The sequence below is a fragment of the Gopherus flavomarginatus genome, chromosome 6 (genome assembly GCF_025201925.1).
Source record: "Gopherus flavomarginatus isolate rGopFla2 chromosome 6, rGopFla2.mat.asm, whole genome shotgun sequence".
Taxonomy (NCBI): Eukaryota; Metazoa; Chordata; order Testudines; family Testudinidae; genus Gopherus; species Gopherus flavomarginatus.
This window is the reverse complement of record NC_066622.1, coordinates 97394140-97411980: the sequence shown is the minus strand read 5'-3', so window position 1 is coordinate 97411980 and position 17841 is coordinate 97394140. Positions and strand designations below refer to the sequence as shown.

The window sequence follows — 17841 nt, the reverse complement described above, 5'->3', positions numbered from 1 at the left end:
ATGCTCAAAAAGAGCAAAAGGCCTGGTATGACAGACATGCCAGAGATCGGTCCTTCAAGGTAGGAGACCAGGTTATGGTCTTGAAGGCGCAACAGGCCCATAAGATGGAAGCATCATGGGAAGGGCCATTCACGGTCCAAGAGCGCCTGGGAGCTGTAAACTACCTCATAGCATTTCCCAATTCCTCACTAAAGCCTAAAGTGTACCATGTTAATTCTCTCAAGCCTTTCTATTCCAGAGACTTACAGGTTTGTCAGTTTACAGTCCAGGGAGATGATGCTGAGTGGCCTGACGGTGTCTACTACGACGGGAAAAAAGACGGTGGCGTGGAAAAGGTGAACCTCTCAACCACCCTAGAACGTCTGCAGCGGCAACAAATCAAGGAGCTGTGCACTAGCTTCGCCCCATTGTTCTCAGCCACCCCAGGACGGACTGAACGGGCATACCACTCCATTGATACAGGTAATGCTCACCCAATCAGAACCCCACCCTACCGAGTGTCTCCTCATGCCCAAGCTGCTATAGAACGGAAGATCCAGAACATGCTACAAATGGGTATAATCCGCTCATCTACCAGTGCATGGGCATCTTCAGTGGTTCTGGTACCCAAACCCGATGGGGAAATACGCTTTTGCGTGAACTACCGTAAGCTAAATGCTGTAACTCGTCCGGACAACTATCCAATGCCACGTACCGATGAGCTATTGGAAAAGTTGGGACGTGCCCAGTTCATCTCTACAATAGACTTAACCAAGGGGTACTGGCAAGTACCGCTAGATGAACCTGCCAAGGAGAGGTCAGCATTCGTCACCCATGCGGGGGTGTATGAATTCAATGTCCTTCCTTTCGGCCTTCAAAATGCACCCGCCACCTTCCAAAGGCTGGTAGATGGTCTACTAGCTGGAGTGGGAGAATTTGCAGTTGCCTACCTCGATGATGTGGCCATTTTTTCAGACTCCTGGCCCGAACACCTACTACACCTGGAAAAGGTCTTTGAGCGCATCAGGCAGGCCGGAGTAACTGTTAAGGCCAAAAAGTGTCAAATAGGCCAAAACAGAGTAACTTACCTGGGGCACCAGGTGGGTCGAGGAACCATAAACCCCCTACAGGCCAAGGTGGATGCTATCCAAAAGTGGCCTGTCCCAAAGTCAAAAAAGCAGGTCCAATCCTTCTTAGGCTTGGCCGGATACTACAGGCGATTTGTACCACACTACAGCCAAATCGCTGCCTCATTGACCGACCTGACCAAAAAAAACCCAGCCAAATGCCGTTAAGTGGACTGATGAGTGTCAAAAGGCCTTTACCCAGCTTAAGGCGATGCTCATGTCTGACCCTGTGCTCAGGGCCCCGGATTTTGACAAGCCATTCCTAGTAACCACAGATGCATCTGAGCGTGGTATAGGAGCGGTGCTCATGCAGGAAGCAACGGATCACAACTTCCATCCTGTCGTGTTTCTCAGCAAGAAACTGTCTAAGAGGGAAAGTCACTGGTCAGTCAGTGAAAAGGAATGCTATGCCATTGTGTACGCCCTGGAAAAGCTACGCCCATATGTTTGGGAACGGCGGTTCCAACTACAAACTGACCATGCTGCACTACAGTGGCTTCATACTGCCAAGGAAAACAACAAGAAACTTCTTCGTTGGAGTTTAGCTCTCCAAAATTTTGATTTTAAAATTCAACACATCACAGGAGCTTCTAACAGAGTAGCTAATGCACTCTCCCGTAAGAGTTTCCCAGAATTCAGTAGTTAAAAAGTGTTCTTAAAATGTAGAAGTCTGTTAGTTATATACTTAGTGGTATATGTAAAGGTGTATGTGTTGTATTAATCTGTTTATTTTCAAGTTCTAGAAGGAAATCGCCGCCAGTGAGCTTCCCCACTGTCTGCAATTTGGGGGGCGTGTCATAAACAGATAGCTAAGGGTTAATGTCTCTTTCACCTGAAGCACCTGACCAGAGGACCAATCAGGAAACCGGATTTTTTCAACTTTGGGTGGAGGGAATTGAGTGTCTTTTGTCTTTGTTTTCCGTCTGCCTGCCGGCTTTCTCTGAGCTTTGGAGAAGTAGTTCTACTTTCTAGTCTTCTGTTTCTAAGTGTAAGGACAAAGAAATCAGATAGTAAGTTATATGGTTTCTTTTCTTTGGTATTTGCATGAATATAAGTGCTGGAGTGCTTTGATTTGTTTACCAAACATCAGAATGGAAATTATTGCTCATCTTTCTGTCTGCCTCTTGTATGGGGTGATCAGGAGCCTTCTCAAAGCCCTACCTGTGAGGAGTGAGCTCTCCCTGTGTGGTAACTTTATGAGGTTTAGGTATTCATTTAAAAAAAAAAACCAAAAACATTCAATTGAAATTTTCCAGAGACAGCTGACACTGGATTATCAATTAAATGAATTTTCATCACATACAATTTTCTGTTGGAAAAACTTTCAATGCACAGTTTTTGTCCAGCCCTAAATGAGCCTTTCCATAGCAAGGTGGGCACACATCCCCTTCTGGTACTCTGAACCCTTGATCAAGACCTCATGGTAGTGTTAGGAGCTATGTTGATACCCAGTTCTGCAAATGTGTGTCTGGACTGAGCTGTGGTTTATATACCAGAATGAGCCAATCAGTGGGCAGTGGGGGGCCACCACTCAGGCCCTGCATTCTGGTACTTTCTGCAGTGCCTAGCTTCACAGGGCTCTCCAGAAGAAACACGGCCTAAGCTTCCAATGGCAATGCAGAAGTGTCAGCAGCTCAGAACCCACATGGCCCCAGGTTTTAGTCCCGCAGGTTCTTACATCTACCCCTTCAAGTCCCCCTTTGGAGTGGTACTGGTCCAGGCTTGTCCAGATTAATCCTGTGGAATTTCTCCAGCAGGTCAAGGGCATGGACATGGGAAGCAGGCTCCCAAGTGTGCTCCTTGGGGCTATAGCCACCAGATAGTGCAGGTGGCCATGCATCCACTGGGAATCAAAGACAGCATGTACTTTGTACTCTTTATTACTCTGGATTTCAACTGGTGGAGGCAGTGTGTGGTTTGATTAAAGAAAGCCTTCAGAAAGGAAACATAAAAAATTGGGTGTATTTTGAGAGACTAGGGAAGCTACAGTTTAAAGGTAACTAAGTTGATCTGTATCAGGGGGTAGCCGTGTTAGTCTGTATCCAAAAAAACAAAAAGGAGTCTGGTGGCACCTTAAAGACTAACAGATTTATTTGGGCATATTTGTAGTTATAATAAACAGGTCAGATTATGAACAGGAGGCTGCCAGGCAACTCTCCAACACCACATTCTACAGGCCACTATCCTCTGATCCCACTGAGGAATACCAAAAGAAACTACATCATCTGCTCAAGAAACCTCCAGCTACAGCACAGGAACAAATCTACACGGACACACCTCTAGAGCCCCGACCAGGGGTATTCTATCTGCTACCCAAGAGCCATAAACCTGGAAACCCTGGAGGCCCCATCATCTCAGGCATTGGTACTCTTACAGCAGGATTATCTGGCTATTTGGATTCTCTCCTCAGACCCTACGCTATCAGCACTCCTAGCTGTCTTCAAGACACCACCGAATTCCTGAGGAAACTACAATGCATTGGTGATCTTCCTGAAAACATCATCTTGGCCACCATGGATGTAGAAGCCCTTTACACCAATATTCTACATGAGGATGTACTACAAGCTGGCTGGAACAGTATCCCTGATGAGGCCACATCACGCCTGTTGGCTGAGCTTGGTGATTTTGTCCTCACCCACAACCATTTCAGATTTGGGGACAACTTATACCTTCAAGTCAGTGGCACTGCTATGGGTACCCGTATGGCCCCACAGTATGCCAACATTTTTATGGCTGACTTAAAACAACACTTCCTCAGCTTTTGTCCCCTAACACTCCTATTCTACTTGTGCTATATTGATGACATCTTCATCATATGGACCCACGGAAAGGAGGCCCTTGAAGAATTCCACCTAGGTTTCAACAATTTCCACCGCCACCATTAACCTCAACCTGGACCAGTCCACACAAGAGATCGACTTTCTGGACACTACAGAGCGAAGTGATGGGCACACAAACACCACCCTATACAGGAAACCTACTGACCTATATACTTAGCTGCATGCCTCCAGCTTCCATCCAGGACACGTCACATGATCCATTATCTACAGTCAAGCCCTAAGATACAACTGAATTTGCTCCAATCCCTCAGACAGAGACAAACACCTACAAGATCTTTATCAAGCATTCTTAAAACTACAATACCCACCTGGGGAGGTGAGGAAACAGATTGACAGAGCGAGATGGGTACCCAGAAATCATCTACTACAGGACAGGCACAACAGGGAAAATAACAGAACACTACCAGCCATCACGTACAGCCCCCAACTAAAACCTCTCCAGCGCATTATCAATGATCTACAACCTATCCTGGAAAATGGATCCCACACTCTCACAGACCTTGGGAAGCAGGCCAGTCCTCGCTTACAGGCAACCCCCCAACCTGAAGCAAATACTCACCAGCAACTACACACCACACCACAGAAACACCAACCCCAAGAACCAATCCCTGTGGCAAACCTCGTTGCCTACTCTGTCCTCATATCTACTCTAGTGACACCATCAGAGGACCCAACCACATCAGCCGAACCATCAAGGGCTCATTCACCTGCACGTCTACTGATGTTATATATGCCATCATGTGCCAGCAATGCCCCTCTGCCATGTACATTGGCCAAACCGGACAGTCCCTATGTAAAAGAATAAATGGACACAAATAGGACGACAGGAATGGTAACGTACAAAAGCCAGTAGGTGAACGCTTCAATCTCCTTGGACATTCTATAACAGATTTAAAAGTAACTATTCTTGAACAAAAAACTTCAGAAACAGACTTCAAAGAGAAACAGCAGAACTAAAATTCATTTGCAAATTTAACACCATTAATTTGGGCTTGAATAGGGACTGGGAGTGGCTGGCTCATTACAAAAGCAACTTTGCCTCTCCTGGAATCGACACCTCCTCATCTGTTATTGGGAGTGGACTACATCCACCCTGATCGAATGGGCCCTGTCAACACTGGTTCTCCACTTGTCAGGTACTCCCTTCTCTTCATGTGTCATTATATAATGCCTGCATCTGTAACTTTCACTACATGCATCTGAAGAAGTGAGGTTTTTTTTTTTACCCACAAATGCTTATGCCCAAATAAATCTGTTAGTTTTTAAGGTGCCACCAGACTCCTTGTTGTTTTTTAGTTAATCTGCTGGCATATCAGGAAAGATTCCAGGAACTGGTGGACCAGTTTCCAGAAAGGTCAACTGGTGTGAAGCTGCTTGGTGGGGAGCCATACCTTCTGGCCTAATTCAAATGTTGGAGGTTTTTGTCACTGATGGTCCGCATGCCTTTTGCAAGCCTTCTTTGCCTCTTCTAGATGGTTCCTAAGCTCCTCCTGAATGACGTGGATCTTTTGGACCCATTGGTCGCCACTGGATTCAGGGAGCTGCTGGTAGTGCCTGGTGAAAACGGGGGTGGAACCTGTAATTGGCCAACAAGGGGCTCCGACCTGTAGAGGCATGGTCAGTGTTATATTTAAAACTCTGCGTACGGCAGTAGTCTCAAGGTGCTGAGGGGTTTGGTCCAGGGCATCTTGGTATTTGCACAGGAGTCTGTTATAAGCTTGGACTTTGGTCTGCATGTGAGGCCATCGTTAAAAACAGGCAACCATGAGGGAAATATTAAGGTAGCCAAAGTGACCTGCCAATGGAGCATCATGGCACAGCCATAGCACCTCCAGTTAGGGATGTCCTGGGGGGGACATATATGCACTTGTTGAAGTATGTTCTCCTATCCCACACAGAACAATGCATCTTAGCCCCTAATGGCATTGACTGTGTTCCTTGAGCAAGCAGGGTCTTCTTTTGAGGCAGACCAGATGAGGGAGAGTACGTCTTGCTGAATTATGACTTTGACAAAATTACTCTGTTTGAGGAGGTAGGGAGGTTGAGAACTAGGTTCCTTGTTTTCCAAATAGTCATAGTCAGAGATCACTTGAGGTCGAGGATGATCTTTCACAGGTTTTTTTTTCATGGGTCCTTTGGCGACTGAGGAGTCCAGTTCTTGAGCCACAGGCTCATTGGCAGACATTGCAGGTGGTGTTGGAAAACAGGGTTGGGCCATGATTGTTGTATGACAGTTTTCTTTCCTGTCATTTTTTCTGCGACCAGGGCAAGGCGATTTTCCTCAAAAGTGGACGTTCCCTCTCTGACAAGTCTTCACCAGTTATTCCTATCCTTGTCTGCTGTCTCCCAGTGTGTTGTGTCAATGCCACATCTCTTGACGTTTATCTTGAGGGTGTCTTTAAAGTGTTTCTTTTGGCCTCCCCATTTTCTTTCTCCTTTGGTGAGTTGGGCATACAGCAGTTGTTCTGGTAAGTGTACATCAGCCATGTGCACACAGTACCCGCTCCACCTCCACTGGTGCTGTATAATCAGGTCCTCAACACTGAAGATCTTGGCCTCTGTGAGGACACAGACATTGCCTGATCCCTCTTGCAGAGGAAGTACTTCCAGAGTCCCAGTGTGGCTTCAGACCATCCCGAGGCACAACCAATATGATTTTCGTAGCCAGGCACATCCAGGAAAAATGTCAAGAACAACACCAGGAGCCATGTATGGCCTTTATTGATCTGACCAAAACCTTCGATTCTGTCAGCCATGAGGCTCTGGGGAAAATCATGTCAAAGTTTGGCTGCCCAAGCAAATTTATCACCATTGTAAGACTCCTCCATGACCAGATGGCTGCTTCCATCCTGTGCAATGGCTCTACCACTGAGCCCTTTGTCATACAAACTAGTGTGAAACAAGGTTGTGTACTGGCACCCACACTTTTCTCCATTTTCTTAGCAGCTATGAAAACACTAACCCAAGACCATCTACCACAGGGCATTGGTGTCCAATACAGGATTGACAGCAACCTCTTCAACCTTTCTTGTCTCCGTGCCAGAACTAAAGTAGTATTCGCAACACTAACCGAACTCCAGTTCGCAGATGATTGTGCTGTAGTTGCACACTCAAAGAAGGATCTTCAATCAGCCCTTAATTGCTTCTCTGAAGCTTACAACAGCCTAGGGCTAACTCTGAACATCAGCAAAACAAAAGTTCTCCACCAGCTGGTCCCCGGTCAATCATCAGACCCAGCAAGGAAGATCTACATTGACAAAGAAGAACTGGAAAATGTAGAATACTTTGCCAGTCTGGGCAGCCATCTCCCACCGAGGGCAGACATAGATGTTGAGATTCAGCGCAGAATTCACTGTGCCAGCCTTGCCTTTGGCAGACTACCTTGCTGGGTGTTCAACAATCACAACATCAGAACACATACTAGACCTTTTAGTTTATAAACTGGTGGTAATTGCAACTCTCCTCTACGGCTGTGAACTTAGGTGACTTACAGAAAACACCTGAAAAAGCTGGAATGCCAGCACCAGCACTTTCTTTGGAAGATCCTCAACATAAAATGGGAGGATCATCATGCTAATGTCAGTTTCCAAGTAGTATTCCTCCTTTCGTAATAATGTTAGCTTTCCCATTTCAGTTTCCCAGGCAGTAGGTAGTTGTAAACTTGAACTGAGAGAACAACAAGGCTCATTTTAACTGCCTCTGGTTCAAAGCGTGGGCCTTGTGAAGGTACTCAAGATACTTGTGCTTTGTAAAAACCTGTACTGGCTGCTGAACTCCCTCAAAGTGATGACTCCATACTTCAAATACGGTTTTGCTCCTAGTCCAGTATTTCATAGTCCATCTCTGTGGGGGTGTTTTAGAGAGTAGAATGCACAAGAATACAGAACTGACTGTGGTCCAAATTGCTGTGAGAGTGCTGCCCCAAGACCTACGTTGGATGTGTCTGCTTCCACTGTAAAAGGCACATTGGGTCAGGATGTACCAGAATCAAGAGCTATGGTGAAGGTGGTCTTGAACTGGTCCAAAAGCAAGCTGGGCTTAGGCAGCCACATGAATTGAATGGCTCTAGGAAGGAGGAAAGTCAGTGGGGCTATTTGTTTAGAGAAGTTGGTGATGAATTGCCTAGAAAAATTCTTAAAGCCCAGGAAGCACTGAAATCCTTGGAGGGTCCACCTCTGCTGTCCAGTTGTGGATGGCTTTCACCTTCTTCAGTCCATTTGAATGCCCTCTGGGGAGATGATGTTGCATAGAAATTCAATGGTGGTCTGGTCGAAGGCGGACTTCTGTAGTTTGACTTACAAATGATGCTTCCATAGTCTCTCCAGAACAGACCAGACATGATGTCAGTGCTGCTCAAGGTTCCCAGAAAACATCAAGGTAGATGATGACATACTGGTCCAGGATGTCCCTGAATACATCACTTAGTAAATGTTGCAGTGTGGGGTATTGATTAATCCAAATGCCATTTCTAAGTATTCAAAGTGCCCATATTGGATATGAAAAGTGGTTTCCCATTCATCCCGAGGTCTTATTCACAGTAGATTGTATATCCCTCAAATATCTAGTTTAGTGAAGATCCTGGTAGTCTTCAGGTGGTCTAACAATTCTGGGATGAGGGGCAGGGAGTACTGGTTTCAAATAGTCGCCTGTGTCAATGGACGATAGACTACACAGGGATATAGTGACCTAGGCGGGTTTTTGTTTTTTTGTTTTTTTTTTGTTTTTTGTATTTTTTTTGCACAAAGAGGACTGGTATCCCCACTGTAGAGGTGGATCTCTGAATGAAGCCCCTGAAAAGACTTTCCTGGTTATAGATACATGGTGCCTCTAGCTGTGGTTTAAACATGATGTATATCCATCCGCAGGGCACCTTTCCTCTGAGTTATAGGTCTATTGGACTGTCATAGTCCCTGTGTGGGAATAATGAATCCACATTTTTCTTTCCAAACACATTCAGGTAGTTCTGATACTTGGGGAGCCCGAGGTTCTGGTTTGGAGCTGGTCCCTTCTGGTTAGCTCCTGTTGTCCAGAGTTTCACTTCTGTCATCTCTGGAGGGACTGGAAGGGGTTGGGAATGGGCAACACTGATCTGAGTAAACGTTCAGGAGAAGGCAGTGAGTGACCTATGTGCACTGGTCAGTTACCAGGTTGAAGGCAGGAGAAGAGTAGAGGGGTCAGGATTGAGTCCGGTCAGGATACCAAGAAGTCAGGCTCAGGTTCCAAGTTGCAGACAGCAGGCAGATAGCAGAGTCGGAGACAAACTAGGGTCAGAAGCTGGACTATAAGGTCCTCAGCAAGGCAAGGTCTGGAGCAGAAGTCACTAGTCAGTGCTGCCTCATTACCTACCCTGGATTTCACAATCGTGATCTACTGTAATGTTAATAAACAATTAAATTAACACTAACTGCCAGAGAGCATAGCATTCAGAGGCTCAGAGAAGATTACATGCTTAGCCTGTCCCCTTTTAAGCCTACACTTCTGGTTCAATTTTCACTTCTAAAGAAAATCTGAACCTGCATTTAAGATCTTATTTAAAGAGATACGGGGTATCACTATTCATAGTGACTTCAACTGTGTGTACATGGCTTCTTGTCTCAAGATCAGGGACTTGGATACTAAAATTGGCATAGTCTCATACATATGTGACCATTTTACATACTCACAGTCAATGCCTATTTGAGTGCCTAAATGCAAAGGAACATGTCCTATTTAGGTGCTCGTCTTTGAAAGCTGAGCTTTGCTGGTCCCTTGGCTGCTGCATTTCCCCTGTTTCTGATGAGAGGGAGGATGGGTTCATATGATGAAGTCACTGGATTGGAACTCAAGAGATTTTGGACCTCTTCCTGCTCTGACACAGGTTTTCTGTGTGACCTTGAACAAAGGACTTAATCTTCCCTGTGTCTCAGTTCCCTATCTATAAAACCGAGAAAGTACTTCCCTACCTCACAGAAGCATGAGAGGCTAAAATCCACTAATGCTGGTGAGTTGCTCAGATACCATGACCTCACAACTGCTGGCATCAAACTCCCAAATCGTCCTGTATTTAAAGTGGTCACCATCTTCCATTACTTTCAATAGGCCTGAAACCAAACAGTCTTTAGTCAAGGCCACTATTTCCCTGCAGTTTTGCATATGGAAGCAGGGCTGCCCTTAGTGAAGATGATTGTCCTCTTCCATTGTCTTCAATGAAATTGAAGTCAAGGTGCCCTCAGGGGAAGATGTCTGCCGTGTTATGAGTGAGGGGCTGACCAGGAGTTATGAGGAGAGGAGGGAATGTGAGAAGCAGGAGGGCACTGAGAAGTTGTAGGGGAGAGCCTAGAAAGTTCAGGGAGATGTGGGGTGCATGAGGGTCTTGAAGAGACAAGGGGAATCAGTGTGCAAGGAGGGAAACTGAGGGCATGCAGAGGAGGTGGAGACTGGGAGGAGGGGAGGCTGCTTGTGCCAAGGAGTTGGAGTGTTTGTGAGATTAGCCTTGTAACAAATCCCACGTGAGTTGTGGTTGGGGAGAGCCTGTATGTATGTATGTGTGTGACTGGATTTGAGGGGAGAGGAGTCTGCAAATATGACCTGATCCTGGGGGCATCAGCAAATGTTTATGTATTGGCTTGATTGTGAGGGCAAGTCGTGTGTGTGTGTTTGTGTTTGTGAGAGAGAGAGAGAGAGATTTTGGGGTCGCAAGCAGGACTCTGTGTGATTTCTATAGGCAGGGCAGAAGTGTGTGAGAGAGTTTCTGGTGGGGTAAGCAGGAGAGAGTGTGTAAGAAGATGAAGGTGGGAAGAGAGTACAGAGCCTGGGAGTGGGGAGCATGAGAGAGGAAAAGAGCATTAGAGGGAGAAGGGAGGAGAGATTACAAAGTGGGAAGAAAACCACATAAAAAAAGCAAGGTAGAGGAGTGCAAATGAAATGCATCAATTCTTGCACAACGTAGGAAAATGAGATGGAGGGGCAAAAAGACAGAGGGAAGCTAATATAATAAATAGCAGTAGAAAGGGAACGAACAGTGAAAGGGAAAAGAACAAATGAGTGGGAGACAAAGTGAGCTTTAGAAGATTTACTGAATAGAAAGAATTAGATGCAAAATAATGCAATAAATAACTAAGTCTGAAAAGGGATGTGATTGAAATGAGCTGTGGGGACAGAAATTAGGCTGGGGGAAGCCCTGTCTGTCTGTCTGTCCCATCTCTTCCCTGGGTTATCCTTTTCTATGTTCAACAAAATCTGATCTTAGTCCCCATTCCCCAGATTTTTTTCCCTGTGGCTGAACTTGTGGGTGGAGAGGGTGGGAGAAGTAGTGATGAAAAAGCTGATGTAGGAGAGTCTTGCAGCAAGGAAAACTGATCCTCTCTCCTGTGTCCTTGGCATTTGGGCTGCTAGACTGGCTGCAGGCATTGCCCTGAGGCCTTCTCAGATTGCATTATCTGAGCCTTCATGGAGGGGAATGTATGCTTTGGTAAACCATCCCTGAAACCCTCTTCAAGGTAAACCGCTATCCTGGTGTAAGCGACGTTAAGTTGCAGTTTGAGGAACCAGAGCCTCCTGGCTATCCCTGAGCTTCCTTACTAAGCCCTCGTCCAGACTAACCCGCGGCATCGGCGGGTTAAAATCGATTGCTCGGGGATCGATGTATCGCGTCTAGTCTGGACGCGGTGTATCGATCCCCGAGCGCGCTTACATCGATTCCGGAACTCCATCAATCCGAACGGAGTTCCGGAATCGACGCGGAGAGCCGCGGACATCGATGCCGCGCCGTCCAGACTGGTGAGTACCTCGATTTTAGAAATTCGACTTCAGCTACGTTATTCTCGTAGCTGAAGTTGCGTATCTAAAATCGATTTTAATTCCTAGTCTGGACGTGGCCTAAGAATAAATCAACCAAGTCTGTAGCACATAGAATCATTCCAAACTTGCTTTCAGATTCTTCCTATGCAACGCCTCCAGAACACTTGTCACTCCACTCACACAGCAGTAGTGGTTAGGGGGCAATGAAGCTATAAAAAGAGGATTCGGCGAAGGAAAGGAATTGTTCCATGGCTGGCTGGGACTTGGGCTAAATGAAACTGGATGTACCCAGGTGACAGATAGCTCTGTTGTAATATTTTATTGTCACACTCCACAGCCCCACATGATTTCTTTGTCAAGATTTTATGGCCCTCAAATGGGACAGTCCCTGGTGGAAAAGAGGTTGTCTGGAAGGAAAGTTCCTCCCCACCTTCTTCTTAAGCATCCAATGCCATCCATTGTTTGGAGGCAGGACACTAGAGTTGACAGACCAATAACCTGATCCAGCATAGAGAAAACATTCTGTATTCCTGTATAGAAGATGTTGATGCACTCACATCCAGGAGCCAGTGGGGTGGGGATGGTACATAGGGAGGGAGAAGTGGTATGGAAAATCAAAAGTTTATGGAAAATTGATGAGACTTCACAGGTCCCTTGTCTCTAATCTGTAAACTAGGGCAGAGAAATGGGGACTTTGCTTCCCCTTGACTCTTTAGAGTCCTTCTGGATTAAAATCAGGATCACAGGGTCAGTTCTGGGTTTTCATTTATTTAGTTTTGTTAGACTAAGCTGTTGAATTAACTGGGATGCTGAGAGGCATGGGGCATTTGACTTCTCTAACCCTTTCCCCTATGGGGGGCCTCAAATCTTTGTATACTGCAGACCACATCTTGTCAGAGAGCTTGTCTCATGGACACCTCCCCTGGCATTCCCAGTTGCAGAACATCCCGGCAGTTGCAGTGTGTCAGAGTAATATTAGGAAAGCAGTGCTGTATTTTAGCAGACTTTAGTGAGATAAGTGTGGTGTCCTTTTTGATAAAACTTCCTCATATTGTTTGCATTTACTCTTCTTTTCATCTCCGCCTCATATTTGTGCTGGAACCAAAGAGGACAGACAGCTCTCTGCAGACCACTAATGGTCCAAGGGCTACAGCTTGGGAACCCCTGTCGTAGAGGAGGTCTGTCTCTCCCTCGCTTACTCCTCCTCACTGCCATTGCAAACAGCCTATGTTGCCAGGGTCACAACATATGCTGGAATAATGCTGGAGGGGGTGGGCACAACCAAGGAGGTTAAACAGCAGATTTATTTGATCTGTATGGCTTTCATGAAGTACCTGCCTCTGGTTACAGTACTTGGCTGCTAGTTGGCAAGCTGGCTGCTTCAATACCTGCCACCTATTGACACAGGGGAAGAGCTGCCCCATGTGGTTAATATTTCTGAGCAATTGCAGTCATATACAATGTATGTAAGTGGGCTTCTGACCCCTCCCTGTTCTCTTCAAGGCCACGACAGTATTTTGCATGTAATAATACTCGACTAAAGTTCAAAGCCTGCCATCCACTGATAAACGCTACAGTACCTCTAATTATATGTTTTTCTTCTCTTTTCATTTCAGACTAAGTCAGAATTCACAGTTGAATTTTCTGTCAGTGACAGCCAAGGGGTAAGTGTGACATTTTTTCATTTCATGATCGGAGACCAGAGAAGCATGGAGTGGGACCGGGAGAACACCGGTTGTTGAGGAGTTCACAGCCATTTCAATCTCAGCCTCTCCCTGAAAGGGGCATTAGAGAGTGAACAAGAGAGCACTGTAGGCCATGATGTAGAAATACAGATGCAAGTTGTTTTACTGTTATATAAAAGCTGTGGAGCTGCAGGGAGTAATGGAGAAGCACTGGCTTAGGAGATCTTGCAGTTACAATGCTACCATCTCCTAGAAGGGGAGCTGTAAGGAGTGGAGTGGCTGCACTGGATACTGGGGAATGGAGAAGTACTTTAGTTCCAGCATCTACCAGCAGGGAGCATCATAGGTCCCATTGGACCTTGGCTGTTGGGGATCTAAAGAGAAAGATGTACAGGAGCTGTGGCTCTAGGGGAGTGACAGCTGCTGAAGTTTTAGTCTCTTCCTGCCTGGATCTTCAATTTTACATCTGTCTGTTCTGTGAAATCCTTTGAGAATGAAGAAAATACCCAGTAGCCTAATACCAGCTGTATGTTTTTATCCTTCTGGCCACAGGTGATCAAGGGGACAGTGAATATCCAAGTGGGAGATGTGAATGACAATGCTCCAAGGTTTCACAATCAGCCCTACAGTGTTCGCATTGCAGAGGTAAGAGCCTGGATTTCCTCTGGAGAGACCTTTTCCCTGGACACTTCTTTTCATGGGCAGAGCTTGCCCATTGGTTTCAGTTAATTGTAAAAGGAGCATAGCTCTCTGTCCAGCTGTGTGATGATGGTGATGGCCTCCTGGGGTGTTTGGCCTCTTCCACCTGTCCTGTTGTTGGGGTTCTGTGAAGGATGAAATCCCTGAAAGTCTAGGCCATTTGTTTCCAATGGGTAGTAGCGGAGTGATAACACTCCAGAGGCAGAGTATATTTGTTGGGAAAAGGGAGGTGGAGGAGTGAGGTGTGAGCTCAAAGAAATGTAACACACACTCCGTGTGGGGTTTTAACTCAGGAGCAAGCTTTGGGAAAGAGTGAAGATTGAAAGCAGCCCAAAATAGGAATCTGGTTTTTGCTTCTGCTTTCTTTTGGGGACAAAGGAAGAGGTGTCTCCATGGAGGTAATTTTGTGTAGAAGTAAATATTCCCTCAAGCCTTTTTAGATTAGTGACAAACTCTGGGAAAGCTCTGCCTCAATGGTTCTGCTCTCTCAGCTATTTAGTCTCCTTGTAGACCTCTGTGTAGTGATGAGATTCTTCTCCCCAGGAGAAGACCGTCATGCTACTTCCAGGGTGGCTTGGCCATGCTGACTGCCAGGAAGAAGATAGCTCCTATATCATTGCTAACTTTGTATAAAGTTGTGTAAAATCAGTCAAGGAGAATGATCAAGGAGCTTCTCACTCAGGAGATTTTGGGCTAATTTCAGGATTGTTGGATACAGTCTAGCAGCCAGTATTTAGTGAGGGAGAGGATGGAGACCAACAAGCTGCACCATGGCTGGTACTAGTCTTAGTCAAATGATTAACAGTTTTGAAATGGAGAAATGAACTGATGGAGCCTTCTCCCTGTCTGATGCTGGGCCCTGCTATTCCCAGACTAGGGGAGCCCTCTCCCTGTCTGACCCCAGGCAGACCCTTGTTATTCCTGGAGCATGTGTCTGTGTGCAGATAAAGGAATGCATCAGTGTATGTGAAACTGAGCAGTCTTTGGTAATTGAGAAATACAAATTTGGATTACAAATGTTTGGTTAATATGCTGGCTACAGGCTCCCTGCTGTGCTGGAGCTTGGATCTTTCACTTTCCCTCTCCTGTGTAGGTCAGTTTCCTTCATTAGGCTGCTTGTGATAAATCGGCCTGAAGTTTGTCTCCCATTTGCTTTGTCTGCTTCTATGTGAAAAAAATAATCTGAAACACCCCTTTGAGAATGACAGTGCGTCAGGGGCATTTCTTTTCCTTTTTAGAGTGTAAACTTTAAAAAAAAAAAGTCAGCAATACTTGTATTACCGATTCCCTGCACCCTTTGTATGCCCAGACCTCTTGAAATGAATGAGGAGTGACTGGATCTCCATCCGGCAGATCCTTTGTACGGTGATATGTCTGAAGGGGAGGGTATTTTAGTTGGTCTGCAAAGTGAGTGAGCAATCCATGTTAGAACTGCATGGCCTGTCTCCACAAGGCCACTCTAGGATATGGGAGAGGAGGAAATTGGCTTTTAGGTGACTTCACCTAAATCCTTGAACACATAGACCCTTGTTTTCTATTGCTCTCCTCCTTTCAAACTCTTTTCCTATCTACAGAAGCAATATACTCCTCCTTGGAACACAGGTAAGACTAGAAGAGAATGTTCTCTCCTTCTTCCCCTCCCAACATCACCCCATAAAAACATGTTAAAATATTTTATGGTGTGTGTTAGAGAGAGGGCTCTCTCCTGGTCATGAAGAAATGAATGGAAACTGCATTTCTGTACCTATCTGGAATTGACGCTAGATTAAGCTCCCATATTTATATAGCTGGAGCACCCATGCCATTTCTCCTCTCACTTGTCACCTCCATCTTGAGAACTAAGATCAGAAATTCAGATATATGGAAGGCTGGAGATTCAACTTACTGGCATCGAGTATGGGGAGGAAGGAGGGCCAAGGTTCAGGAATGGATGTGAAAGTTAAACTCGGTTGGGAAAAAGGCATTGTGGCAGCAGTGCTGGAAGAGAGAAAAAAATAATCTGTCACACTCTTTCTCTGCTGGCCTCTTCTGGATAAGAGTCACTTGCTTTGCAGTGAGGGGTCTTTCAGCCCATCTTGCTGGATTTGGCTGTAGTTAGCATCGTGTTACCAATAATGGACCAGCATTGAAACTTAGTTTTCAGAGCTCATGCTTTTTTGGAAATTGGCCTAATATAATTAAGTCTGTTCATATGCCAATTTGTAATCTCTGTCTATGATCTTTAAGCAAGGACATTGATCAGAGGTAATGAGCCACATACTCATCATTCAGCCAGTATCCTGAAAGCGCTTCTGTTCTTCTACCAGGAGATAACATTTCCATGGTGCCTTTTTAATGTGTGGTAAAGTACTGAGAAAAAGGGAGCGGGTGCTTCTTTGAATCCAATAGGACGTTCTAAAGGTATCAGTATGCTAGAAAAGTTATCGCTATTGTTTGTTCTCTTTTCCTCCGTAACACTGCTGGTGGAGTCACTTCTACCTTATTATACTACAGGTCCTTGGGAGACGACAGTCTGGCTTCAAGCTTATGCGTTTTTGTGGAGGGTATTTTCATTTTGTAGGAACTTTGGGTTGGCAAGAACATGCCCTTCTTCCCACCACAGTATCACGTTACATTTTCCAAAGCCTATCAGTCCATCCCTGTTCAGGTGGAAATCCTAGGGAGAGGAGTCACAAGCCCACCTACTGGCCAGAACAAAGCAAGCAAGAGAGATGATACCGCCTCATTTTTAAAGCTGACAATTGGGTGTGCTGTTTAGCTGCTACAGTCACCTGGTACTGAATGCCTATAGCTGCCGTTGACTTCACAGGGAGGTGTAAGTTCTCTTCACCTTGGAAAATCAGGCCCCTGGAACAAAAGGGTGGCTTTGCTTCATGCTAGGTATGTTACTTTGAAGCAGGGGCGGCTCTAGGCATTTTGCCGCCCCAAGCACGGCAGGCAGGCTGCCTTCAGTGGCATACCTGTGGAGGGTCCGCCGAAGCTGCGGGACCAGCAGACCCTCCGCAGGCATGCCGCCGAAGGCTGCCTGCCTGCCGCCCTCGCGGCGACCGGCAGAGCGCCCCCAGTGGCTTGCCACCCCAAGCACACACTTGGTGTGCTGGTGCCTGGAGCCGCCCCTGCTTTGAAGTGTCCAACGTTCCACTTGAACGACAGTAGTTCCAAGGAATGTAGACACATTGTTGCTAAGGGACACAGCTGTGGAGGGTATTAGGAACTCCTCTATGATATTGCTCTTGATAAACAATGAGGTTACTAATAGTCAGAGATGATCCCTGCCCTAAAGAGCTTATGATCCAGGTTTAAGACCAGACGTGAACAGGCAAAATGAACAAATGGGACTGTGAAGTTGGGGAGGGATACTGGGCTAACAGTAATGCAAATGTGATTTTCCCCTAGATTAGCTGTTGGCACACTTTGTAGATATTGAGGGTTTTCCCTGGTTCTATTCCCGTATTTATTTTGAGATAGTAGTGGTCTCCCAGCTAAGAGATGGAGTAACAGGGGAAGGATGGCAATAGAGAATTCAAAAATAACATGCGTAAATAAATGAACATGAGAAAACATCCTTTAAAGGTACTGCTTCTGAATAGGTATACCAGTGCCTTACAAAGCCCATTTGTTTCCAGAATGTAAATTATTTGGACATGAGCCGTGTAGTGCAGTTTGCAAGTGCGTGTGAGTGAGCAAATATGTGAGTGGGATTAGTGGGGAAGCAGATGCACCCTCTAACGT

The 17841-nt window shown here is 45.9% G+C and overlaps 1 protein-coding gene across 1 annotated transcript in view; it reads left to right on the top strand.

Annotated features, from left to right (window-relative positions):
- CDH23 (cadherin related 23) overlaps positions 1-17841 on the top strand; it is a 561993-nt gene that overhangs the window by 167911 nt on the left and 376241 nt on the right. Inside the window, exons 5-6 of the mRNA XM_050959265.1 lie at positions 13342-13389; positions 13963-14055. Of these exons, the coding sequence (XP_050815222.1) occupies positions 13342-13389; positions 13963-14055 (141 nt within the window). The remainder of the gene's footprint in view (positions 1-13341; positions 13390-13962; positions 14056-17841) is intronic.